Below are 25,224 nucleotides of genomic sequence, written 5' to 3'. Positions count from 1 at the left end.
TTTCATTCAAATATGTAGCTCAATATTTGGCAACTCAAAAAACCAAAAACAACTTTCATTTCTTTTTTCACCTGCCTCAAACACCCTGAGCACCACCAGAGTAAATCTATTTTATCAGTCTAATCCAATAACTTTCGTGTATTTTTTTTGAGTTTTTGATCTCCATCAACTTATTTTATCATTTCAGCAATGCGACCGGAAACCTTCGAACTCCTCAAAACCAACACTCAAATCGCTTCTGTAATCTTGTCAGTACTATTCAACTCTTTTCTAATTATCCTAATCATCACAAAATCCGCCAAGAAAATGGGAAACTATCGTCATCTTATGGTGTTTTTCTGCTGCTGCTCTATCATGTTCTCATCGATGGATATCTTCGTGAGACCCGTGATTCATACTCATAAAAGTGCATTCTTTATGATTATGGATTTGAGGAATAGGGAATTGTCGATGGATTTCGCTGGTGTTATGATTTGTAAGTCATCAATTTGTTTTCTCACATGACTCACATACAAACGTCACCTCTAAAAAGTTTGGGTGTAATAAATTCACCTGCCAGGGGGTATTGACCATAGGGTCATATTTAGTACACGTGAAACCGGAAGTCTAGTGAAGCGCGTTTGCACACGACTTGTCGATTTGCCAGTTGAGTCGCCGCTCAGCCAAATCGCGTACTTATAACATCTACGAACAATAGGGAGTGAAATTTTTCAAAAATATCGAATTCATCAAAAATAGCAAAAATTCTCATTGTCAACACAAAAAAATTGGATAAATTTTTTGAACTACGTGCTAAATTCATACAATTTTTTTTGGATTCCAGGCGCTATGGCTGGCTGCTTCGGAGTCATTATCTACGGTATTGCCATCCACTTCATCTATCGATATTTCGCACTGGAAAGACACGGAAGGATCAAGTATTTCGATAAGAAATTTCTTCCCATCTGGTTTTCGATCCCAATACTTGGAGGTGTCAGTTGGACCCTTGTCTCATGGTTCCTGTTCCCAATGGCGCCAGTGACATCAGCGTATATCGGGTGAGGACAAGAAACCTTTTTGTTCATTGACCTCACATTCTGAGTATGGGTCAGACATTGTTAGGCGGAAATACTTCATGGCGCAGGTGAAGTATAATATCTAAGCATGCGGAAATTGAGTGTATGATACATTGTCTATAACGAACCTTTTCATTGTGAGGCATGTTAATGTCTTCACAATTTATTTCACAAAAAAAATAAAATACAGAACGGTCACCCACACTGCGAAAAAGAACTGCAAGAAATTTTTTATTTTTCCCGCTGAAAGTGCAATATTTTCAGGTTTTCAGGTCGGTCCGGATTCAAAAATGTGTACCCATTTTTACCAATAAAAAAAAAATTTCGAAAAACAGAGTAAAAATGCTTAAATTATCATACATATTCACATTTTGATTCAATTTTGCATGTTTATTCGAAAACTATACTTTTTTCAAAAAACTTTTTCCAAAATTTCCATTAATTTCCAAAAAAAGTTCAAAAACACAATATGTTTTGAAAAACTGTTTCAAAACGGGCCGAGCGGGCCGGGCCGGGCCGGGCCGAGATTTTTCCTGATTTTGGCCCGGCCCGGCCCGTGAAAAGTCTGGTAAAAAGGTATTCCATCAGAATTGTACAAAAATAAATTCTCTATCTTATAAGCCAGAAAACCTGAAATTTTATCAAAAAATAACACTTTTGAAATTAAAAAAACGGGGTTAAAAAATGAGATTTTCAAAAACAGAGGTTTTCAGAAAAATAAAATTTTCAGACAGTTCAGCCATTTTTTTTTTCAAAAAATGTAATAGTTTCAGAGCGACTTTGAGTACATCTCCTGCAATTTTTGTTCGAAAATGTTTCTGCCAAAAAATGTATACTCGTTTCTCCGAAAATTGATTTTTCTGTTTCAAAAGAGTCAATTTCAGACCAAAATTCACGTTTTCTGGCTCATTCGACAGAGGATTTCATTTTCTACCAATCTGATGAATAGGACTTTTCTTTATTCCTCGCGTCTAAAAACCTGAAAATTCTGGATATTCAGTTTTCAAAATTTTCAGCCCCGCCATCCGAGAAGCCTTCGACATGGATATCAACCGCTCTGCATACGCCGCTGCTCTCTTCTACCCGCTGGACGAAAATGGTCAAAAACTTTTCAACGCGAAATGTGGCATCGGTCTCATCTTATACCTGTTAATCATGTCGATCCCATTCTGCATCGTACTCTATGTCGGTGTGAAAAGCGTGGGAAAAATCAAACAATTTCCATCTTCAAATTATGGAAAAGGGTTGCAAGTGCAGCTACTCAAGGCATTGATTGCTCAGGTTTGTTCAGTGCGCGGTGGAGCGCACTTCCTTGCCATCTCAAGAATTTCAGACAGTGATCCCAGTTCTTCTGCTCTTCGTCCCATTCGGTGTTCTATTTCTCTGCCCAATTTTCGAAATAGACTGCAAGCCGTTGGCTACTGTATTGACATTTGTCTATGCGATATACCCAGTTGTGGACCCGTTACCCATATTTTTCTTTGTTCAAAGTTATCGGAATGCTGTCTCAGAAATATTTGCTTGTTTCCACTGTCGGGGGAAGTCAAGAGTCCATATTGCTCCGGAAGAAGTTTCCAGAGATGCAGAATCTCAATGACAAATAAATTTGATTGATAAATTTGTTTATAGCTTTGATGCAATCACTCATTTTCACTCGATTTTTACAACTTAAAAAAATTAGGAATTTCTTCCTAATAACACAAAAAATACTTATTTTCAAAAGGTCACATCTTACGAAAACAGGTTTTGACCAACAACAATTATAAGGAATAGATAGGCGAACATTGCTATCAGTAACAATGTGGAAATGAAAGATATAAAAGTGTTCTCCCGTAAATGGAAAATCCATCAGTTCCTTGTTATTCTTGCAGCATGGGAGGTGAGTTTTCTTTTTTTCTTCACGTCTTCCAAACTTAAACTTTCAGCTTCTGCGTCAGTGAGCGAAGCAGTTGCAGTCACGAATGATTGTTTAGGTATCGGAGGATTAGTATTCGATAAAGTCAAGGATAAACTGTTGATTTTTGCTGGTGTCGGCAACCTTGTGACCCATCTGAATGATATTTATAAAGATGATGCAGTAATGCAAGGATTGAGAGAGTTGGAGAGCAAAATTAATCAGCTGACGAATAAAATGCAATGGCAATTTACGGATTTGAAGGCGTTCATTGTGGAGAATAATTTCTATACGGTGAGATTCTGGTTCATAGGCATAACTGAACTTCATTTCCAGGAAATCGCTGAAACTGCTAACACTCTGATGAAGTATCAAAATGATGTGTTGAAGAACCCGAACGAACATAGCATTGGTCTATTCCGTCAAGCCGCTGAAAGAACTCCGCCGTTGCATTATGCATACGTAAGTTCAAGTGCTCACAGTGTAACCTACAGTACCGTGCAATTAGATATACAATTTTGCCATTTTCAGTTGAAATTGACCAACTTTGAGAGGGTGTTACGGTATAACAGATTGTCCAAATGAGTGACTTTTTATGGATCATACAGATCAAAAGTAGATCTTCAGTTTTGTAGTTGACAACTTTTTCTGTACGGGCACTCCCTAGCAAGATACATATCGACAAAGTTATTTCTCCCTCGAATGAAACCCATTTTTGTGCAAAACAGTGCGATTTTTGAGCTGTCGTCTTCAAATGACTACTCTCTTGGGATTGACCGTACAAAAAAGTTGTCAACTACAAAAATGGAACTCTACTTTTGATCTGTATGATACACAAAAACTTTACTCCTTGACACAATCTGGGATACCGTAACACTCTCTCAAAGTTAGCCATTTTCAACTGAAAACGGCAAAATTGTGTATCTTATCGCACGGTACTTTTCATCAGAGAAATTTCAGAAATTCATCAGTCTCTTCGAGCAAAATGAAACGAATCCAATGATTTGGGCAATGAACGCAGACCCTTACAAAACGGAGGAAACTTTCGAGCGCTGGAGAAAAATTATCGACGGAGTCCTAACTCAATTTGTTGGTTTTTTTAAACCATCTGATAAATAATCTGTTTATTTTCAGCTACTTCTCGAGGCTTTTGTCAATGGAATGTTCTGGGATAGCAATATGTATGGGCCGAACGAGTTGAGGGATAAAATTGATGGAATTTACGGAAGAATTGATTGGTTGAGAGGAAATTATAAGGTAATGAAGTTGTAGAACAAGCATTGTGTCTACCTGACAATTTCCAGAGAACCTACTGGCCTGGCGCTGTTGAAAACATCATTCATGACGTGCAGGACAATGGAAATATTAAAGGAAACGATGCAAAAGCGCTAGAAATCAAAAAACATTTGATGTCAATTTTGAATGAGTGAGTTTCCGCGGAGACATTCAGATTTACTGATATACAGTACTGGTCATAAAGAATGCGACAATTGCAGTTTTTAGTTGAAAATGGTCAACTTTGTGAATGTGAGACGGCCTCACTGATAGTCTCACAATATTGATTGTTTATGGAGTGTGTAGATCAAACGTAGAGCTTCATTTTTGTAGTTGACAACTTTTTTGTACTGGCGCATCCTATGAAGTTACAGGCTGTCAATGTAAACATCTAAAAAAGTTCTCTTTTAGCACTGAAAAGGGCAACTATTGCGAGAAATTTCTTTGACGATTGATAACTTCTTAGGATGTGCCTGTACCAAAAAGTTGTCAATCACAAAAATGAAGCTCTACTTTTGATCACAGTCACAAAGTTGACCATTTTCTACTAAAAACTTCAATTGTCGCATTCTTTATGACCAGTACTGTAAAATTTGTGATCTCATTATACATACCTCTGAAATTTTCAGCCACATCTTCTACATAATCGTCTACGATCATTGTGGAACTTATGAAAACCATGCGTTCCAAGGAAACGAAGATCAATATATGGTGTCGTTCAGAAGAGGTGGATGCAACGTTGTCGTCTATCGCAGTTATCACTTTTTACACTGTGATGGCAACGCGATAGATCGAATTAAAGATCAAGTGGAGTCATGTCGTCATGGAGTGATTAGAACGTAAGTGTTCTTTTAAAGGTGTACTTATCTCAACTATGATATTTTTCATAGAATAATGTATTTATGCTTGTGAGTTCATATTCATAACGAAAGATTTTTTAATTTGGTCTAAAACCCGCTGAAAGCGATCGCACGTGAATTTGGGCATTTCGGTGGCCAAGAAATTCGACTTCGACCATGTTGATTTATTATTCAATTTATTGCTTTTTCTATCACTTTTGTTATTTCCTTTCAATTGAAAAATATATACGGCCGAACTCGAATTTCTAGGCCACCACACCAATCAGAAAAAAACGGAGTTGACTTTAGTATACCTTTAAAGGGAACTTTCGAGAAATTGAGAATACATTTTACTATATAATTTTAAGCATTCCTATGATAACACTCAAAAACAAGGAAAAACTCTTCAATCTTTCAATTCGAAAATGGGCGAAATTCTAAAGTCGTCAGTGCTGGCTGAACTTTTTGTTTTTTGTATTTCTAGGCCACAGAATGTTTCGCAATTTTCGGCCTATTCGGATCATCTTATGAAGCACATCCTAGCAGGGTTACATAGCGACAAAATAATTTCTTTTCCAAATTAACTCATGTCAGTGCAAATTAATGTAATTTTACAGCTGTCCCCTAAAAATGGTCATAACAATTTAGGGAGTGCTCGCACAAAAAAGTTGTCAACTACAAAAATAAAGTTTTAGTTTTGTTCTGTATTGTTTATACATAATTTACTTTGTGGGACAATCAGTGATACCGTAACACCCTCTCAAAGTTGATCAATTTAAATTGGAAAAGACCAAATTGAACACGTTACTGCACGGTACTGTATACTCACCCATGGCCGCAACTGTATTCTCAAGTTCGCGAAATCTTCCATTTAGTTATTTCCATTTGCTCAATAGTGTAATTTTCAGACGTGGAAGCTTGGAAAGTATTCCGGGGATGATCAGAGACAAACATGTTTCATACACTGGCTTTGTCGGACTCATCAAAAAAGAGCATAATGTGGTGATTCGTTCTGCAAACAGTTATAAAGCTGAATGGGGTCCCGGATGGTGGATTACAGCGAAAGGAGACGTTTATGGAGCTTCGAGTATGGGGGCGGTGCATGGGCCACGGGAAGTAAATTTCATTTTGATTGCAGGATTTCATTGAGAATACTCTTCAAACATTTTTGAATAGCTTCAATAAATTTCTCGCCGCTTGTTGTTAACTGTTTCAAAATTACATCTCACTTTTCTCAGTTGTAATCCAACTTTAGACGGAAAACGATGAGTGAAAGAGAGAAAATACTGAAATCAAATCGAGCATTTGTATATTTGCGTTTTCTATCGAAAATCACATTCATAAAGAGGAAAAACAAGCGGAATTACAATAAAAAGTGCGGAATAAATGAGAGAAGTGAAAATTGACGAATACATGTGTGTTTGAAAAGGAATAATAAACAAATAAATATATCATTACATAGTACAATTAGACAGGCACATTCCAAATCTTGATGTTCGAATCCTGGCCAGCAGACACGACAGTCTTCTCGTCGAGCCAGATGACAGCGTTGACAGATGACATCGGGTGGGCTCCTGGAAAAAAATAATTTATATGATTTCTGTGTGCCTCTTTTTGGTCCTACGCGTACCTTTGATGATAACCGGGTGCTCCGCCGGCTTCGTCATATCCCAGACAATGACGCTATTGTCGAGGGATCCAGTGGCGAGGCGGGTGTTGTCGGGGGACCAGGCGACGCTGGTCACTTTCGCCGTGTGGAATGTCCATGAGTTGGGGGAGGCTACCGAGAAGTCAGCACCAACGGAATAGGGGATTACCTGGAAAAGATAGATTTAATCGTCTATAGTTTGTCATCTTCAGACTGCGATCGAAAGCCTAACAAGGGAACCTTTTAAGTGGTCCTTAATGCCAGCAAAAACGACCTATACAGTTCGAAAGAGGATGGTTCAAAACCTATAAATCAATTTTCAAAAGTTGCTTCCGTGACCTGTAAGTGTCTGAAATTGCCATCTGAAAATGGACCATTTTTACCATTGATTTGCTGCATTTCGCCCTCTCGCCTCCTCCAAATCCTATCACGTTTGTAATAAACTGCGGCGACACTTTCAAAACGTGATCGAATGGTGCAGGTGGTTATCGTCTAGGCGGAGGAAAATTTTGGGTTGGTTCGACCCCTTCGCCATTTTTTTCTTTTTTTTTGTTTGATTTCTTTTTTTCCAGTTTTTTTCAATGTTTTTTAGAAGCTATCGTATAAGTCTATTTTGTACCACCATCAACGTGATTCCCTTCTGAATCCCTTTCAATTAATGATTATAACAGAGATTTGTCGGTTGACAGATAGAGGTGCCGCCAAACTTTTATGATAGCTTCTAAAAAACATTGAAAAAAACTGGAAAAAAAGAAATCAAACAAAAAAAAAAGAAAAAAATGGCGAAGGGGTCGAACCAACCCAAAATTTTCCTCCGCCTAGACGATAACCACCTGCACCATTCGATCACGTTTTGAAAGTGTCGCCGCAGTTTATTACAAACGTGATAGGATTTGGAGGAGGCGAGAGGGCGAAATGCAGCAAATCAATGGTAAAAATGGTCCATTTTCAGATGGCAATTTCAGACACTTACAGGTCACGGAAGCAACTTTTGAAAATTGATTTATAGGTTTTGAACCATCCTCTTTCGAACTGTATAGGTCGTTTTTGCTGGCATTAAGGACCACTTAAAAGGTTCCCTTGTAAGTCTAAAGGCCGTTAACCTGAGATCGTCATGCTAGGCCTAAAATCGTTAGTCTTAGACAGTAAGTCTAAAATCGGAAGCCAGAAGTCGTAAGCCTAAGCCTAAGATCGTAAGCCTAGGCCTAAAGGCCGTTAGCCTGAGATCGTAAGCCTAAGTCTAAGGTCGTAAGCCTAAGCCTCAAAACCGTTAGACTGAGTTTGTCAGGCTAAGCCTAAAGGTCGTAAGCATGAAATCGTAAGCCTCAGCCTAAGATCGTAAGCCTAAGCCTAAACTTTAATAGTGTCGTTTTCTTTTAAAAAAGCTTAAAACAGTTTTAATAAAACTTGAAGTTTTACTCAAAACGCGCCAAAGGTACGCCAGATTGCTCTAAAAACCGCAAAAATGCGAATTTTTGAATGATTTTTTGTGAAATTTTCACATAAAAACTGAGAATTTTCTCAATTCCAGCCCCTCAACTAGACCTAAAGACCGTTAGCCCGTTCCTTCTACTCTCCCTCCAACGAACCTTCCGCCCAAGATCCGTCGCCACCAGGAACTCTCCATTATCCGAGAATGCTACCGAAGTAATTTCAGCGGCGTGCTCGATGACCTTGATCTGCTCCAGAGCTCCATCTCCATTGAAATTGTACACATGAACCTTCGCGTCCTTTCCTCCCACCGCCACAATCTTCTTATCTGCAGAAATGGCGACACAATTCGAATGAAACTCGATCGGGTTCTCCTTGAGAGCTCCAGATGCCTCAGACCAGACTGCCACGTGTTTGTAGCACGCGACAATCGCCACGTCATCAGCGAGAGCCAGCGAGCACGGCTGGGATGGAAGGGAGAAGATTTTCGGGGAGTCTGAGGAGGCGGGAGTGATTTTCAGGTTGTCATCCCAGCTGACAGTGAAAAGATCTCCGTTTGCGGCTTGCTTGACGACAGTGATCATTGTCGAGTGGGGAGATGAGCGGGATGATTGACCGCTGGAGATTTCCCAGGATGCTGAAAATAATTAATGAGTTTTTGGCTGAAAATCTCTGAAATCCCCGTACTGATATGTCCTTCAGCATCGGAACTGAAAATCCTTTGACCATCGGAGCTCTTCGCGAGAGACGTGATTCCCTTATTGTGTCCTTGACGAGTGTCCTCAACGACGCCTTCATCCGGATTCAGAATATTCAAGAATCCATTCGCCGACACTGAAATCAACGCCTTCTTTGTCCAAATGATTCCAAGCTGTTGGTCTTCGATTTTCGCGCCAATCACAATGGTTTTCTCGAGTTTTTTCGAAGAAACATCCCAAATTTTCACAGATTTGTCAGCTGACGCTGTGGCGATTCTGGCGCCGTCTGGAGACCAGGAGAGACCAAAGATTGTCCCAGAATGGGCGACTCCTTTGACGTCTTCGAGAACTCCGACCTTCTCGCCGTCGGCTCCGTTGTAGAGAATCACTTTTCCGTCGCTTCCGCATGAAGCGAACAGCGAACCGTCCGAATTGTAACGAGTCGTTTGGACGAATTTTGTGTGCTCGTGGAAAGTCTGGAAATTGAGATTTTGACTGTTTTTGGTGGAAATTTTTGATAAAATTGACATTTTCTCGTTTAGAATGCCATTTTTTGCAGAATTTATCTATTTTCACGAGCTTTGTCGCTAAAATTTCATATTTCCACTAATTTTGAATCTAAAAATGACTCAAACGTCACAAAAAAGAGTATCTAGCAGCCAAGCCGCTATGAGCAATTTCTGGCAGAAATTCGAAAAGTTTAGCAACAAAAAATTACAATTTTAATAAAACATGCCAGAATAAGAAAAAACATTATTTTTCAGACCGATTCGTAACATTTTTGTCGAAAAACAGGCAGTTTGCAGCTCAAATGTTCATATATTTTCAATTTGGTGGCTAAATACTCTTTTTTTTGACGTTTGAATCATTTTTTGATTAAAAACCAGTGGAAATCAGAATTTTCAACAACAAAGCTCATGAAAATAGATATTTCCTTATTTAGAATGCCTATTTTTTAGATTTTTGTTAGCAGAATTCATATATTTTCATGAGCTTTGTCATTAAAATTATTGATTTGCATAGATTTTCAATCTAAAAATGAGTATTTAGCCGCCAAATCGCAGACACTTGAACAAATCAGTTCATTTTTCGGCAAAAATGATACAAATCGGTCAGAAAATTGAAAATTTTCTGATTTTCATGAAAATTGTAAATCTTTTTTTGTTAAACCTTCCGAATTTCTGTCGGAAATTGAAAATTTGCTCTCATAACGCCAATTTTTAATTAAAAACTAGTTTTTATTGGAAAAAAAGCATCATAGAGCTAAAATACTGATTTTTCGCGTAAATTTTTAATTAAATTGCTACATTTTCGTTAAGAATGATGATTTTTTCGATTTTTCGCAGAAATTGGCTGTTTTCATGAGCTTTGTGGCTAAAAATTCTGATTTCCACTGATTTTCAATCAAAAATGATTAGAAATGAGTATTTCGCCGCTAAATTGAAAATATTTGAACAAATCAGTTCAATTTTCGACAAAAATGGCACAAATCGGTCGGAAAATTGAAAATTTTTTTGCTAAACTTTGTTTAAAACTTAAAATTTTCCAAATTTTTGTCGGAAATTGAGAAAATTTTAACCTCAGTATGAGATTTCTCATCGGAAAAGCTCTCACAACGGCAATTTTAAACTAAAAAACTAGTTTTTGATGCAAAAAAAGCATTCAAAACTGAAAAACTGCTGAAAACGCTAAATTCATATTTGCCAAGGCCCGGGTTCAAAAAATAGACCAATTTTTCAATTTTTCATCGAAAATGTGAAAACTTTCGATTATTTTCAAGAATTTCCTCGAATTTTGAATGCTAGTCGAAAATTTGTCTATTTCGCAATAAAAAATTGGCAATTTTTCAAAAAATTCGAAAAATTTTGATTTTTGAATTTTGGCGCCAATTACCCGAGCCGTGTTTGACAAGTACGGAAAAAACGCATTCTGAAAGCTGAAATGCTGCTGAAAACTCTAAATTTTTCCTGATATTCGCTTTTTCCAGTCAATTTCTTCTCACTGACACTCTTGAACTTGAACGGCGGTCCCTCGAAAATCGCCACCGAGTTATCGTCGGATCCCGAGACGATTCTGAAAGGCCGTGTCGGCTTGAAATCCACAGAGTTCATCGTCCGACTCTGTCCCGTCAGACTTCCATTCGAAGTCGTCGTATCGAGCAGGAAGACGTGTCCGAATCGTTCTCTTCCCTCTCCAACAGCGGCGATTCGTTTGCTCTCGGCATCCCACGCGATGTCTTTCACTGGACCGGAGAAAACTGGAATGGTGTGTTTCAAGATGTGAGTAGATTGAGTCGTGTCCCAGATTCGGACATTTCCTTGAATATCGCCGGATGCACAGTAGAAACCGGTCGGCGACGTCTTCGCGACGGTCGTCTGATGCGCGTGCTCGGTGTAAATGTCGGCGGTGTTGAGGGTGTCCAGTGGAATTGTGTAGACCGAGTTGCCGTTGCAATATTGGATTTTTTGGCCGCAAGGTGTGGTTCCTGAAGAAAAAATGAAAAAATTCGAATGGATTTCATAATATCAGCAACTTTTATTCGAAAATGGCGGAAAAATAGCATTTTCCAGTTGTTTTAAGATATTTTTCCATGAATTTTAACTTATTTTCCATAGAAACTCACCCAAAACCACTGCAGAACCCCGCTGGGTCCGTGGCAACGATGGGAAGACGGCGGTGAGTGAGAATTCCGACATTCTGCAAGAAAACTCGTTAAAATATATCATTTTTGATGTTCAATAGGTTAAACAATTTATTTAGCACAAAATTTGCCTGTTTTTAGAAGAAAAAATAGAGAAAAACAAGGAAAAACAACGGATTTTCTGCGCGGAAAAAATCCTTAAAAATTTTAGTTGCCGCTCATTTCTCTGCGCTCTCTCATCTCTAACGCGTGACCATGGAGCGCGTTTGCATTATTTCTTATTAATTAAAAAATATTTTCAAACGAATATTTAAGAGGCGTTGTCTGTAAGATGAGGATTCCTCTTGGCACAGTTGCAAAAAGTTGTTTCAATCCAAACTCTTTTTACAGCATATGTACTCCTATGGTAGTGATTTACAAAAAATATGTCACCAGTCCCCTATGACGTCATCATAGGAAAATATGCCCAATAATCGACTTTTCACCCAAAAATTCATAAAAATTTTAATCTTCCAGATAACATCGGGAAACTTTCGGTACATGTTAGATATGTTTTTGACTACCCCTACACAAATTCCCAGCCCCCCAGACACCCCAGAAACCGTTTAATTAAATTTCATTTTCATGTTTTTTCAACTTTTCTCGAAAATTCCCTCTAGAAGTCCTCAAATTTCACATTGTATACGTATTCCCTGCAAAAAGTTTCATTAGGTCCACTTAAAAGCATCAAAAAGTAGGGGGACCATTTTGAGATATTTCGATTTTTTGAAAAATCACATAAGGGTCCCCCCTTATGAAAATTTCATTTTTGAAAAAAATTTCAAAAAAAAATTAACTCCGAAAATGATTAGAATATTGATAAACACTTGGAATAAGCCAATCCCAAAATATTAGATCTCAGAAATGCGTTTGAACGGATTCCGTTTTTTTGATCATTCAATTTTTTTTCCAGTTTTTTCCCGTTTTTATCAATAATTCGTACAGAAGTCCTCAAATTTTAAAAGATATCCTAATTCCTCGCAAAATTTAGCATATAGTTCAATTGACATCGTTAAAAAACAGGGGGACCATTTTGAGATTTTTCCAATTATTTCGAAATTCAGATAAGGGTACCCCCTTTTGAAAGAAAATTTTTATCAAAAAAATAATTCAACTTTTTTTTGATGCAAAAAACGTTCAAACTATAAAAAAATGTTTTCGATATTTTATTAATGTTCTCAACGTTTTTGCATCGAAAAAAGTGAATTATTTTTTTGATAAAAATTTTCTTTCATAAGGGGGGACCCTTATCTGGATTTCGAAATAATTGGAAAAATCTCAAAATGGTCCCCCTGTTTTTTAACGATGTCACCTGAACTATATGTTAAATTTTGCGAGAAATTAGGATATCCTTTAAAATTTGAGGACTTCTGTACGAATTATTAATAAAAACGGGAAAAAACTGGAAAAAAATTGAATGATCAAAAAAACGGAATCCGTTCAAACGCATTTCTGAGATCTAATATTTTGGGATTGGCTTATTCCAAGTGTTTTATCAATGTTCTGATTATTTTCGGAGTTAATTTTTTTTGAAATTTTTTTCAAAAATGAAATTTTCATAAGGGGGGACCCTTATGTGATTTTTCAAAAAATCGAAATATCTCAAAATGGTCCCCCTACTTTATGATGTTTCTAATTGGAGCTAATAGAACTTTTTGCGGAGAATACGTATACAATGTGAAATTTGAGGACTTCTAGAAGGAATTTTCAAGAGAAGTTGAAAAAACATGAAAATTAAATTTAATTGAACTGTTTCTGGGGTGTCTGGGGGGCTGGAAATTTTTGTAGTAGTAGTCAAAAACACTCCTAACAAGTACCAAAAGTTTCCCGATGTTATCTGGAAAATTTAAATTTTTATGAATTTTTGGGTGAAAAGTCGATTATTGGGCATATTTTCCTATGATGACGTCATAGGGGACTGGTGACATATTTTTTGTAAATCACTACCATAGGGGTATATATGCTGTAAAAAGTGTTCGGATTGAAACAACTTTTTGCAACTGTGCCAAGGCCCAACACAAACATTCTCACTCTTACAGATAGTGCCTCTTAAAGTATTTTAAACCTGCCAATCAATTTTATATGCTAATTTATTGAATAAAAAGTAAAGAAAAAGAGAAAAACCCCAAATCGATACACACATTTTCGATTATTTGCGACGACGCTTTGCGGCAATATCGATGAGTCATCCGTGTCGAAAAAAAAAATAGAATGTTCCGGAGATGGACGAAAAAAGAAACATTTATGTCACAAACAATTCTTGTCATGAAAAAAATTATCGGTGATTTTCCATATATGCTATAGCCCCTCTCATGATATAAGAGGAGTAGAATTTCAAAAGTTGGCGATTTTTGTGAAAAAAACAGTAATTTACGTTAAAATGTGTAGTTTTATACACTTTTAGACAATGATGCTTCTCGGTGCTGGAATTACGGATAAAACTACAGTTTTAGAGCGCTTCTACGCCCAGCATGTGGAAAGTGTAGCCAAATTATGGAAATATACGAAAACTACTTTATTTTTATTTTAGAATGCAAATTTTCACTTTGACCTATTAGTTTGTTGAAAAACTTTATTGAAAAGAAAAAAAACAAAGATACTTGAATAAATAATGAAAAACACGTGAACTACAGAAAATGAACATGTTCAAATTCTGTAGTTTAAGGAGAAAGCCACGTGAACTACAGAAAATGAACATGTTTATTTTCTGTAGTTTGAAGAGAAAGCCACGTGGACTACAGAAAATGAACATGTTCAAATTCTGTAGTTTGAATAGAAAAAGGATAAAATGAACCCATTGAATGTCAAAAACCAATATGGTCCGAGTACTATTAAAGTGGAGAGTTGAATCCGGCCATGAAAAGACTATGTAGTGATGAGTGAGTTAGTAGAATTATCTGAAAAGAACAACGGTTTACTATGTCTCATCAACATCAAACTAACATAATCTAACAGCCAAAATGGTAGATTTCGGATATTTTGAACATGTTCCTTGAGAAAAAAATCTGAAAATGAATTTGTTTCGTCTGTGCTTCTTTTCCTGATTTCAAACATACATTTTCCCTCAATTGAACTGACATACTTTCGACCGACAGAGAGACAACATAAAACAACAATATCCGTTCCATGACAAAAATTAAGTATAACCATACACATTGTATGTATAAACCCATGATTAGAAAAAAATCAGATTAGCTGAAATTACTTTTAGATTACTAACCGCTCCATCAACCCAGAGAAATTGGAAAAAAAATTATATTTTAATGTATGCATTTTGACAATGAATTAAACACAATAGTAGCGCGTTCACTATTTAGTAGAACACGCCGCAAACTTTGGAATGTGCTCTAGATTCATTTCCTCTGAAGAAATAAAAAGACACGTGTCATGTTTTATTCCTTCAAAAAATTTTGTCAATGCATTTAAATATAATCCTTTTTCCAATTTCTCTGGGTTGATGGAGCGGTTAGTAATCTAAAAGTAATTTCAGCTAATCTGATTTTTTTCTAATCATGGGTTTATACATACCATGCGTACGGTTATACTTAATTTTTGTCATGGAACGGATAATTTTCTATGTTGTCTCTCTGTCAAAAGTATGTCAGTTCAATTGAGGGAAAATGTATGTTTGAAATCAGGAAAAGAAGCACAGACGAAACAAATTCATTTTCAGATTTTTTTCTCAAGGCACATGTTCAAAATATCCGAAATCTACCATTTTGGCTGTTAGATTATGTTAGTTTGATGTTGATGAGACATAGTAAACCGTTGTTCTTTTCAGATAATTCTACTAACTCACTCATCACTACATAGTCTTTTCATGGCCGGATTCAACTCTCCACTTTAATAGTACTCGGACCATATTGGTTTTTGACATTCAATGGGTTCATTTTATCCTTTTTCTATTCAAACTACAGAATTTGAACATGTTCATTTTCTGTAGTCCACGTGGCTTTCTCTTCAAACTACAGAAAATAAACATGTTCATTTTCTGTAGTCCACGTGGCTTTCTCCTTAAACTACAGAATTTGAACATGTTCATTTTCTGTAGTTCACGTGTTTTTCTTTATTTATTCAAGTATCTCTGTTTTTTTTCTGTTCAATAAAGTTTTTTAACAAACTAATAGGTCACGTCGGCAAAAATAGAAAACTCAGAAATGAATTTATAGGAAAATACTGTAAATTTGGTTTTCCTTTTTAACTTCAAGAATTCTTGTATTATTATACAGCTAATTTATGGTTTCCTCTCCTCATGCAAAAACCTGGATTGGCTACAGAATATCACAAAACCTATCGAATTATGGCCGAAAATAAAAACTTTTGAAATTTGACCCTTCTTATATTTTCAATTGCTTGATTAAAATTTGGTGGGACTCGTGGATCCACGTCTTCATCCTCAGATTCGAAATCCATTGGAAATTGTCCCAAAGTGTACTCTATCTCAAAATTGATTGCTTCTCTTCCCGGAAATCCACCGTTTCTCATCCGTGCCACCGCTGCCACTGTCCGTGCCACCACTGCCATATGACTAGATGTCTTCACTCCGGACTTTTTCGAAAAACTGAAAACCAGCACCGTTTCCTCATTTTGGTTGTATTGAAATACTGGACGTGTCAAATTATAACGATAACGATTTTCCCATTCTGGAGAGAAGTGGGTGTATACCAGCGCTAGTCCATTGTAGGGCTCCAGATTAAAATGCTGTCCGAAGTTCTTCACTTCTTTCTTCGTCCAATCCGGGATTCGTGCTACCAAAACTTGGAAATTTGTAGATATTTCTGATGCCATCAGGTTTTCAATGTATTTCTTGATTTCTTGGTTATCCAGAGTTGTGAAATCGAGACTGGCCGTTTTGTAGTCCAGAGAGGATAGACACTCGTAACTGATGTCCCTCCTAGGATTTTCATACTCCACGTGATGGATGAAAGTGCGCTGAAAGACTCAGAATATTCTAGACTCCGAGTTGAGAAAAAACTTACGAATCCTTTTGCATGTCTCGTTGGCCAAAGATCATTCAAAAACGCCGAATAAGTGCATCTGTCATGCATCGAGACCTTCTTAGCGTTTTTCCACAGGCTCCAATTGATTAGAATATCGTTTTCCTTGATGAAAGTACATATACAGAGTGTCCACTTTTTTGACATTGCAGTTGAACAGCTTCTCCAACCAATCCACAACATCGACGAATGTTCTGTGGAACCCAATCATAAAGGAGTGTAGAATGATTGGGTCGGCAGGATTATTAGGTTTTTCGATTCTGAAAAAAAATTGAAAAAAATTTTAGTGATCAAAAATTAAGTGTACTTACTTCGTGTACAAACCATGTTTGCCAATTTTCCATTTAATCCTAGTACCCCCAAGTTTTGGGAGTGTTCGGCCAGAGGTACCAGATGGATGAGTCATTATCCGCGAAGTTCATCCGGATCTCCCAGTGGTCCTGTGAGCCGGCACCGTATGATATGAAATCGACGGAGAACTTGGTGGGAACACTTGTGAACTCAGTTAGCCAATCAGTAGACTGAGTAGCTTGGGCGATGTTCATTCTGAGAATTAAAAAAAAATTACTGTTAAATGGAAACTTGAACACTTACAAATCGGCGACAGATGAGTGTTTGAATAAACTTCGACCGGCAATCCATGGAAGCTTTGCGAATTTGAATTCAGGATTCAGAGACATGATTTAAAATTGAAAGCAACACGAAAGCAACACGAAAGGCACCGGAAAGAACACCCTGAAAATAAGTCGGCAGGCGTTCGTGTCGGTGTATGCACAAAACACGGCGCGTCTAACGACAAGCGAGAGAAAGAGAAAGGGGAAAAGAAAAAGAAGGGGAATGGAAGGTGAGAGCTTTGGCTAAAAGAAAGGGGTAATGCTTTGCGGACTCGTGGGAATACAGTACCAGCCATAAAGAATTCAACTTTTTTGTAAAAACGGTACTGTAGCTCCTTCAAAATCAATTTCTTAAAACACTCAACGGCTGCATCGTCCATTTTTATTCAGGCTGTCATGAAAATTATGAAGAAGTTCAAATGTGGAAGTGAGAAATAATTGTATTTAAAAGGATTGCGATTTTAGAATATCTTTGAAGAAAAACACCACAGGAAGGAATTCTTTTCAAATTGTTCAGTTTTAAGAGAATTTTTCATGTTATAAGGATGCTTACCGTAAATACTGTATTATAACGGCACCTGTAATAGAACGGCACCTGTATTATAACGGCACCCCATCTATATTCAGAATTCATGAATGTGATCATCCCGATGTCTTTTTTGGTTCTGATTATAAGCAGCGTGATTAGCAACTTCTTGATCAGCCGATTGAACTCCCAAAAAAAGTTTTTCCGGTAAATTTTAATAAGTTTCTGAAACCACAAAATTTCTCTGGGAGCCGGTTGAAAAATATAACGGCATGCCGTTATAATACAGTATTTACGGTATATTTTTTTAATGAAAACATTCGATATAAATAACATCGCTTTATTGAATAACAAAGTTACTGCCACCCAGCAACCAAGGTAAACTGTGTATCCGTGTTCTCCAGTGTGGTCTGATCATAAAGTGTCGCAGTGATCCACCACCCCGGCCCCCATGGGTTGTTACTATTCACTGATCGAACCACCGCATTTCTCCATTTTGCTATCATCCCAATGAAGCAACTATTCTGAATTCGGTATTTCATGAGCCATGCTGGAAAATTTTCGTATCGACCGAGTCTGAAAATATATATACAAGGTCATTGAGATATCTACTTTCTTTTCAGGTACCTTGGAATCGTTCCATATCGACATGACTCCACTTGCCGACAGATTACATCCAATTTATCATGTCCTCCAGAATTCCATTCCAGGCTACGGTAGATCACAACATTGCAGCCTCCACGCCGAAACGAGTATATCGTTTGATCTGTTGCAGCGTAGAATGAATGATTTTCATAACCACCGCATTCATCGTACACCATTATGTAGAGAGAGTCGCTAAGTTGGTTTTTGAGAGATCTTGTTAAAAATTGAGAAACTTACTTCCCACAAATTTTCTGCAACTCATCCGCAATGAGATCCGCTTTCCTATCATTCCAGAGGTCTTGCCGGTTGTCTTGAATACGATGAACAAGATTTTCAGCGTCGTCTGGCCAGTATGACATAATTGAAGACTAACAGGACTGCGGTATCTTTTGTTGTTTAAATAAGACTTCTTCCTTAGAAATATCGCTAGACCAAAGTGTTGACTCATACTCAATTAACAATTAGCAAGATTGTTCATTGTTTATTCTTTCATATTTAACAGGATACCAAATTTTTCTGAAAAATGTCTTTAGACGATAGTATATAAAAATCATGCATGAAAATGCTGACAATTATGTGTTTTCGGAACAAATAACAACACTCTCAATCCCCACCATGCTTGTCATCTTCTCTCGTTGTCTGATGTGTGAACAGTAGCGACCAAAAGATTTTGTATGCATTTTGAACTTTTGTCATCATTTTGCACTCGGTATTAGAGTGTCGTCTCGCGAGAATCAGTTACAGCACTTTGCGAGAATTCCAGCTGAATCCAGCATCGTCTCGTTTCGTTCTGTCTCGTTTTGTCCAGCATAAAGTTCAGCATATTCTCGTTCAGCATAGTTCAGCAAAGTTCAGTTCAGCAAAAGTTCAGTTACAGCATATTCCAGCACGTTTCATTTATTTTTCATTACCGCATAATTTCATGCTGGACATTGCGAGAATCTCGCGAGACGAACGTGGCCATTCTTTCGTATAAAGAAATTTAATTTTGACGTTTCTAATCATTTTTTCATGCAAATTTTTACGAAATGAATGTTAAAAATGAAGCAAAATTGACATTTTTAGAACCGTGACCTTCGAAAGAAGTTCAAAATGAAGGAACACTGTTCTTGATTCACAATGAAAGAACACGGAAATAACACTTCAGCATAGATTTTTCTATTTTTCTCACAGAAAAATAATTCACGTTCGTCTCGCGAGATTCTCGCAATGTCCAGCATGAAATTATGCGGGAATGAAAAATAAATTAAACGTGCGGGAATATGCTGTAACTGAACTTTTGCTGAACTGAACTTTGCTGAACTATGCTGAACGAGAATATGCTGAACTTTATGCTGGACAAAACGAGACAGAGCAAAACGAGACGATTGCGAGAATATGCTGGAATCAGCTGGAATCGTCTCGCGATACGACACTCTACTCGGTATATAAGTAGATCAAAATCTTTCAACTACAGACTGTAGTCTACAGTACAACTTCCTTGTCATGTCTGGAAGATTCAATGGAAAAGTGGCTATTGTTACCGGTTCCTCTAATGGAATCGGAAAAGAAACTGCTCTACTATTCGCTAAAGAAGGTGCCAAGGTTACTGTAACCGGGAGAAACCTGGAGCGTCTTGAGGCTCTGAAGCAGCAAATTTTGGATTTGAATATCCCTGAATCCAATTTTCTAGTAGTCCCCGCTGATATTACCACACCATCTGGACAAGACGAGTTGATTGGTAAAACATTGGAGAAGTTTGGACGGCTAGATATTCTTGTGAATAATGCTGGCGCCTCGATTCGAGATTCAGAAGGGAGAACTGGTGTTAGTATGGGTATCGATTCATATGAGAAGACAATGAAGATCAATGTGCAAAGTGTGATTGAAATGACACAGAAGTCGAGACCCCATTTGGCAAAGACTCATGGAGCAATTGTGAATGTTTCTAGTATTGTGGCGTTGAAGGCTGGGGTAAGATCAATTCACTCTAAAGGCACAAAGTATGTTTCAGTGGACTGTTCTCGCCTATTACCCAATGGCTAAGGCTGCAATTGACCAGTATACGAGAACCGCTGCAATCGACTTGATTGGTGAAGGGATTCGAGTGAATGCGGTGAATCCTGGATTCATCAAAACTGGTTTTCATGAGTCGGAGCTTGGATGGACACCGGAAGAAGCGAAAAAGGTTCCCATGTAGAAGAATGTTTAATTTATCTCTGTTAGTTTCAGTTCTACGAGAATATGGGTGCTAACCGCTCGGCCATCCCATGTGGCTTCGCGGGCCGCCCGGAACATATCGCTGAAGCTATCGCGTTCTTAGCGGATCATAAGACTTCTGAATTCATCGTCGGGCAGAATATAGTGGTGGATGGCGGGACAACAATGGTTCTCGGTGTCCATGCAGGAGTTAACGATTCGTTGGTTCGAACTGAATAATTTGTGTTTTTCTTGTTTTCGACTACTTGCTAATTCCGATGACTAATAAATCAGAGATTCTGTTTACAAGGGGCTTTTTTATTTGATCTATGAGGAAGACAATTGCTAATGATAACATAGTATATAACACAATGGACAACACTTGGCTAAGTCTATATTTTTTCTACCAACCATGTCAGGTAAGCTCGACCAAACATACAGTACTGTAAGATGTACAATTTGGGCTTTTTCAGTTGAAAATGACTAATTTTGAGAGGGTCTTACGGTATCACTGATTAAGTCATTTTAAGGGGATAGCTCAAAAGCACTCTATTATGCACTGAAATGGGACAATTTGAGGGAGAAATAACTTTGTCGATATGTAACTTGCTAGGAAGTGCTCGTACAAAAAAGTTGTCAACTACATAAATGAAGTTTTACTTTTGTTCTGTCTGGTGTATGCATAACTTACTTGGTGGGACAATCCGTGATACCGTAACACGCTCTCAAAGTTGTTCATTTTCAACTGAAAAAGGCCAAATTCTATATCTTACTGCACGGTACTTTAAGTTATTTTATGTATCACTAGTTTTCCAGGCGAACAAATAGTGTCCGATATCATCACTATTATCAATGATGGCTTAAACATTGGAAGTTTTAAATTTGCGGACATTGCTGATAAGCTTCTCCTTATCGCTGGATGCGGGGCATTTCTGAAAGACATGATTGGAATTCTCCATCCAGACCGCCCGGATCCAGTTATGCTCATGTTATTCGAATTGGATCGGAAAATCAATCAACTCTCGGATAAGATGTCCTGGGAGTTTGATAGTTTGAAAGCGTTCATTGTGGAGAACGAGTTTTATGCGGACCTCGCTCAAACTGCTTCCACTTTGATGAAGTTCATGCAGGACACTATCAATAATCCTTGCGATGATAGTTATGGGATTTTTAGAGATATCTCTCAGAGAACGCCACCGCTACAGTACGCTTATGTGAGTTCACCGTGAAGCTCAGGGCGCCATATAGCATTGGGTTCAGAAAATGATAAGTCTCCTCGAACAAGAATCTACCAATCCGCTAAAGATGGCAATGAAAGCGGATAAGTTGAGATCTACCGCAACATTTGACAAGTGGAGGACTATCATTGATGCAGTGATAACTCAATTCGTAAGTCTTCCTTTGTGAATTCCATCTGAACAAAAGTTCAGCTCTTCTTGGAAACCTACATCAATGGAATGTTCTGGAACAAGAACATGTATGGTCCAAACCAGTTGAAATCTCGAATCGAGGCATTGAACAAAAACATGGACCAATGGAGAGAAGACTACAAGAATTCTTATTGGGGAGATATCGTGGAGCGTCTGGTTTATGACACCCAAGATAACAATACCCATGTGGGGAATGAGGAGAAGGCGCAGATTCTTCAGAATTCTCTGGGTGCTGTGTTGACTGAGTAGGTCAAATTAAAATTATATTCAAGCTCCTCATTGTTTTACAGTGACTCATTCTACGTGATGGTCTACAATGAATGTGTTGGATATGAGAGTCACGCATTCTATGGAGTATCCGATCAATACTTTGTGTCATTTCGTCGTGGATCTTGCAATGTGGCAATCTACCGTAGTCTATCGTACAATAGAGCCGGGGAAGCGGCTCAGAAGCAGATTGAGTTCGATGTGGAGTCATGTAAATATAATACGATTGTGGGGTAAGATAACATTTTTTGAATCTTAGAATCTGGAAACAACAACAACAAAGAATAACTTTCCAGCGTTCAAAGCAACAAAGAAGTGACAAAATGGCTGATGAATAATCGTATTGGAAACTGTAGATTTGTTGCGATGATTGATGCAGACTTGAATGTGAAGATTCGAGGAGTCAATACTCCTGGACATGAGTGGGGACCAGGGTGGTGGATTACTGTACAGCCAATGGTTCGAGCGGTTAATTATCGTTTGATTGCTGGATTTAATTGAGCATTTTATTTTGAATTTTTGTTTGTTTTCACTTCCTGTAAACTTTAAAACTAGCAATAATCCCTTTACGTTTCCATAAAGTTAGCAATATTCCATCCGTGCAATTCGATATCAATGATTCGCCAAATTGGACAACTACTGATAACGCACGCAACACTTTTTGATAACACAATTTTTCTACACGCAAAACAATTAGATAAGAAAGTTTAGGTTGAGAGGAGAGATATGATAGCAGTGAACACCGAGAAAGGTAAAATGAGTCATAGCAAATGAAGCAAACTTCATTTTCCGTAAAGAGGGGGGAAGCGAAATCCGAACGAAGTATAAAACGATATGAGGTTCTACCTCATCTGAAACAGAAACAAAATGAATTCTGAGTTTTCTATTCACTTGAATCTTGCTGAGCGCACTATCATTCTAGCTCGACGGGTGCAAAATTCTAACGAGCTGGAGTTATATCCATTGATCCGGAGATTCGATTTAATCGATAACGATGCGAATTGTGTGCAAACCTTCACGATAAACCTTCGATTGACCTTTGAATCCGTATTCTTCGTCTGTTTAGGAATTGTGCTCGGCGTGCTCAGTGTTTTGCTCAACCGGTGGATTCGAGACTAGGATGGTTATGCCGGAAATATTTTTATAATAATGTTAATATCCTTTTAATGTTAATATTTATCGATAATGATCTCAAACGGTTCTGCAATGTTTTATTGTATTTTTAAGGAAATAAACAGACCTAATTTTTTTGTGTAGAAAAATGTTATTTTACCCAGTACGCTTAAGTGTGCGAAGGGTCCTACATATGTCAGTGTGTTATAGCCAAGGGAGTACGCTCGGTTCAAGTTCTCTTTCCCCACAAAATCCCCACTTCTCCTCACAAATTCTCACAAACTATCACAAAAACCGACCACCAATCGTTCAAACTACACTTGCATCTATCAATTCCAATGATCTGTCACTTTCAATCAAGTCAATTGATCTATCTTTTTTGTTTCCTTGCCTGGTTGGTTTCTTTCTTGTGGCAGGAAATTTCAATTGCTAAAAAAACATCATTGTTCACACCTGAAAAAAAAACGCCAGTGACATCTTTAACCTATGTAACTTTCAGTTTTGTACTTACTGAAAACTATGACTCACTCATTAGCGGTTCCTCAGTTTTTTGTAAGTATAAAACAATTTCCATGTTCATCTCAATTGATCCAAAATGTCCCTTTACCATTCAGTTACAGTAAACCCAGATTCTGAACCTGTCATCGTTGAAGTTAGTAATATTTCGTGGAAGAATGCTCATTATCAACGAGAACGAAGAAAGAAAACGATTGGATTTTTGTTTTCTCTGCTAGTTATTTCTGGATGTGTTGCATTTGTTTGGACTCATAAGGATCAGTGGAGGACGAGAGGTAAGGATTTTTATTACCGAAATCATCTTTGCACGGAACGCTTCTTGCATCCGCGCTCTACCGAACCCGAAGAAAATTGTGTGCGAAATTGAGAGACTCAGAGAAAAAGAGACATTTCTCAAAGGCATTTTAATGGAACGCACTTGTAAGAACTGTGCACAGCTAATAACTAAACAGTTTTTTTTTCAGAAACTAAAAAAATTGTTCGTTCGAAGTTGTTCTTGGAAGATTTCACTACTCGAGCACCAACTTGCACTGCTAACCTGCGAGTCGTCGGGTACAGTAATCTAGCTTCCCGTCGAGCAATCACAGAAATCCAAGTTTCAAAACTTACCCATGTCATATTTTCATACCTTGTTATCCGGTCTGATGGGTCTATCTCATTTCGAAATAAAAATGAGAAAACACGATTTCTCGATTTAAATAGTAAAGTAAAGACCTGGAGCTCTCACATCAAATTAATGGTTTCAATAGAAGAAAATGATGTGAGCTTTCATTTTTCGAAAGTTGCAGAGAATGCGAAGAAGAGAACGTGAGTTGTTCAATTATGGTCTCGTTTAACTTGTTATAAATTATTTTTCCAGGAAATTCATCGACTCGGTATGTAATGGAAGGCTTCTGCGGCCTTCGGTGTAGCGGTTCGAATGTATGATATTTATTCATAGAAACATCATCATCTCTTAAACCATGATAAGGGAACCGACCACGAATGGTCGGGAGCAAGGGTTAAATAGTAATTCTTATCAGTGGAATACAGGAGCTACGTCAATACATGGAAAGTTCTAGAGAAGGGTTACGTAAGGAGCACAAAGTGATCTATAGTGACTCACGGGGCATGACATCCCCCTCATTTCTGAAAGCTCGTCCCGAGCGTTAAAATAAAATAACAACAAATGAATTCAAATAAAATATAGAAAGTCAGTCACTTAGCATAGTTCCAGTTGTAGGTGTTCTCGCATTTGTTGTTGATGTCAGTTTGTGCCATTTGATACGTTGACCTCCATTGACTATGTAGCTCTCTGTCAGCATCCGTATTTCCACCATCCTGCAGCTTCTTGTTACCATGCTCGTGATGTTGCTCTGGTTCGACGACACGCATTTGACTCAAAAGTTGTTGTCAATGATTTGGCAGCAGCGATGTTC

General features: G+C 37.7%; 8 protein-coding genes across 8 annotated transcripts; 5 read left to right on the top strand and 3 right to left on the bottom strand.

Moving 5' to 3' along the window:
* Positions 1-189: 189 nt before the first annotated feature.
* GCK72_020571 (uncharacterized protein) lies at positions 190-2,652 on the top strand (the record flags this gene model as incomplete). The annotated part of the gene is made up of 4 exons (XM_003099402.2): positions 190-475; positions 824-1,037; positions 2,072-2,336; positions 2,389-2,652. 4 exons carry the CDS (start codon positions 190-192, stop codon positions 2,650-2,652), a joined length of 1,029 nt encoding a protein of 342 aa, XP_003099450.2.
* Positions 2,653-2,927: 275 nt separating this feature from the next.
* On the top strand, positions 2,928-8,430 carry GCK72_020570 (uncharacterized protein; the record flags this gene model as incomplete). Its single annotated transcript, XM_053733659.1, has 8 exons — positions 2,928-2,934; positions 2,981-3,243; positions 3,286-3,411; positions 4,084-4,206; positions 4,254-4,375; positions 4,854-5,063; positions 5,972-6,150; positions 8,243-8,430. 8 exons carry the CDS (start codon positions 2,928-2,930, stop codon positions 8,428-8,430), a joined length of 1,218 nt encoding a protein of 405 aa, XP_053582572.1.
* On the bottom strand, positions 6,531-11,536 carry GCK72_020568 (uncharacterized protein; the record flags this gene model as incomplete). The annotated part of the gene is made up of 6 exons (XM_003099387.2): positions 6,531-6,637; positions 6,694-6,880; positions 8,301-8,779; positions 8,830-9,316; positions 10,847-11,325; positions 11,464-11,536. 6 exons carry the CDS (start codon positions 11,534-11,536, stop codon positions 6,531-6,533), a joined length of 1,812 nt encoding a protein of 603 aa, XP_003099435.2.
* Positions 9,003-11,329, top strand: GCK72_020569 (uncharacterized protein; the record flags this gene model as incomplete). The annotated part of the gene is made up of 2 exons (XM_053733658.1): positions 9,003-9,217; positions 10,828-11,329. The coding sequence occupies 2 exons, from the start codon at positions 9,003-9,005 to the stop codon at positions 11,327-11,329; spliced, it is 717 nt and encodes a 238-aa protein (XP_053582571.1).
* A 4,274-nt stretch (positions 11,537-15,810) lies between the features above and the next one.
* GCK72_020567 (uncharacterized protein) lies at positions 15,811-17,197 on the bottom strand (the record flags this gene model as incomplete). The annotated part of the gene is made up of 5 exons (XM_053733657.1): positions 15,811-16,452; positions 16,500-16,596; positions 16,643-16,777; positions 16,875-17,063; positions 17,112-17,197. 5 exons carry the CDS (start codon positions 17,195-17,197, stop codon positions 15,811-15,813), a joined length of 1,149 nt encoding a protein of 382 aa, XP_053582570.1.
* An 816-nt stretch (positions 17,198-18,013) lies between these two features.
* On the bottom strand, positions 18,014-18,661 carry GCK72_020566 (uncharacterized protein; the record flags this gene model as incomplete). Its single annotated transcript, XM_003099381.2, has 3 exons — positions 18,014-18,233; positions 18,285-18,494; positions 18,540-18,661. 3 exons carry the CDS (start codon positions 18,659-18,661, stop codon positions 18,014-18,016), a joined length of 552 nt encoding a protein of 183 aa, XP_003099429.2.
* Positions 18,662-19,787: 1,126 nt separating this feature from the next.
* On the top strand, positions 19,788-20,720 carry GCK72_020565 (uncharacterized protein; the record flags this gene model as incomplete). The annotated part of the gene is made up of 3 exons (XM_053733656.1): positions 19,788-20,219; positions 20,296-20,469; positions 20,514-20,720. The coding sequence occupies 3 exons, from the start codon at positions 19,788-19,790 to the stop codon at positions 20,718-20,720; spliced, it is 813 nt and encodes a 270-aa protein (XP_053582569.1).
* A 172-nt stretch (positions 20,721-20,892) lies between these two features.
* On the top strand, positions 20,893-22,678 carry GCK72_020564 (uncharacterized protein; the record flags this gene model as incomplete). The annotated part of the gene is made up of 5 exons (XM_053733655.1): positions 20,893-20,899; positions 21,297-21,694; positions 21,911-22,155; positions 22,201-22,410; positions 22,474-22,678. The coding sequence occupies 5 exons, from the start codon at positions 20,893-20,895 to the stop codon at positions 22,676-22,678; spliced, it is 1,065 nt and encodes a 354-aa protein (XP_053582568.1).
* Between the last annotated feature and the right edge of the window lie 2,546 nt (positions 22,679-25,224).

The sequence above is a fragment of the Caenorhabditis remanei genome, chromosome V (assembly GCF_010183535.1).
Source record: "Caenorhabditis remanei strain PX506 chromosome V, whole genome shotgun sequence".
In the NCBI taxonomy this organism is placed as follows: domain Eukaryota; kingdom Metazoa; phylum Nematoda; class Chromadorea; order Rhabditida; family Rhabditidae; genus Caenorhabditis; species Caenorhabditis remanei.
The sequence above is the reverse complement of the archived record's forward strand: the minus strand, read 5'-3'. Positions and strand labels throughout refer to the sequence as shown.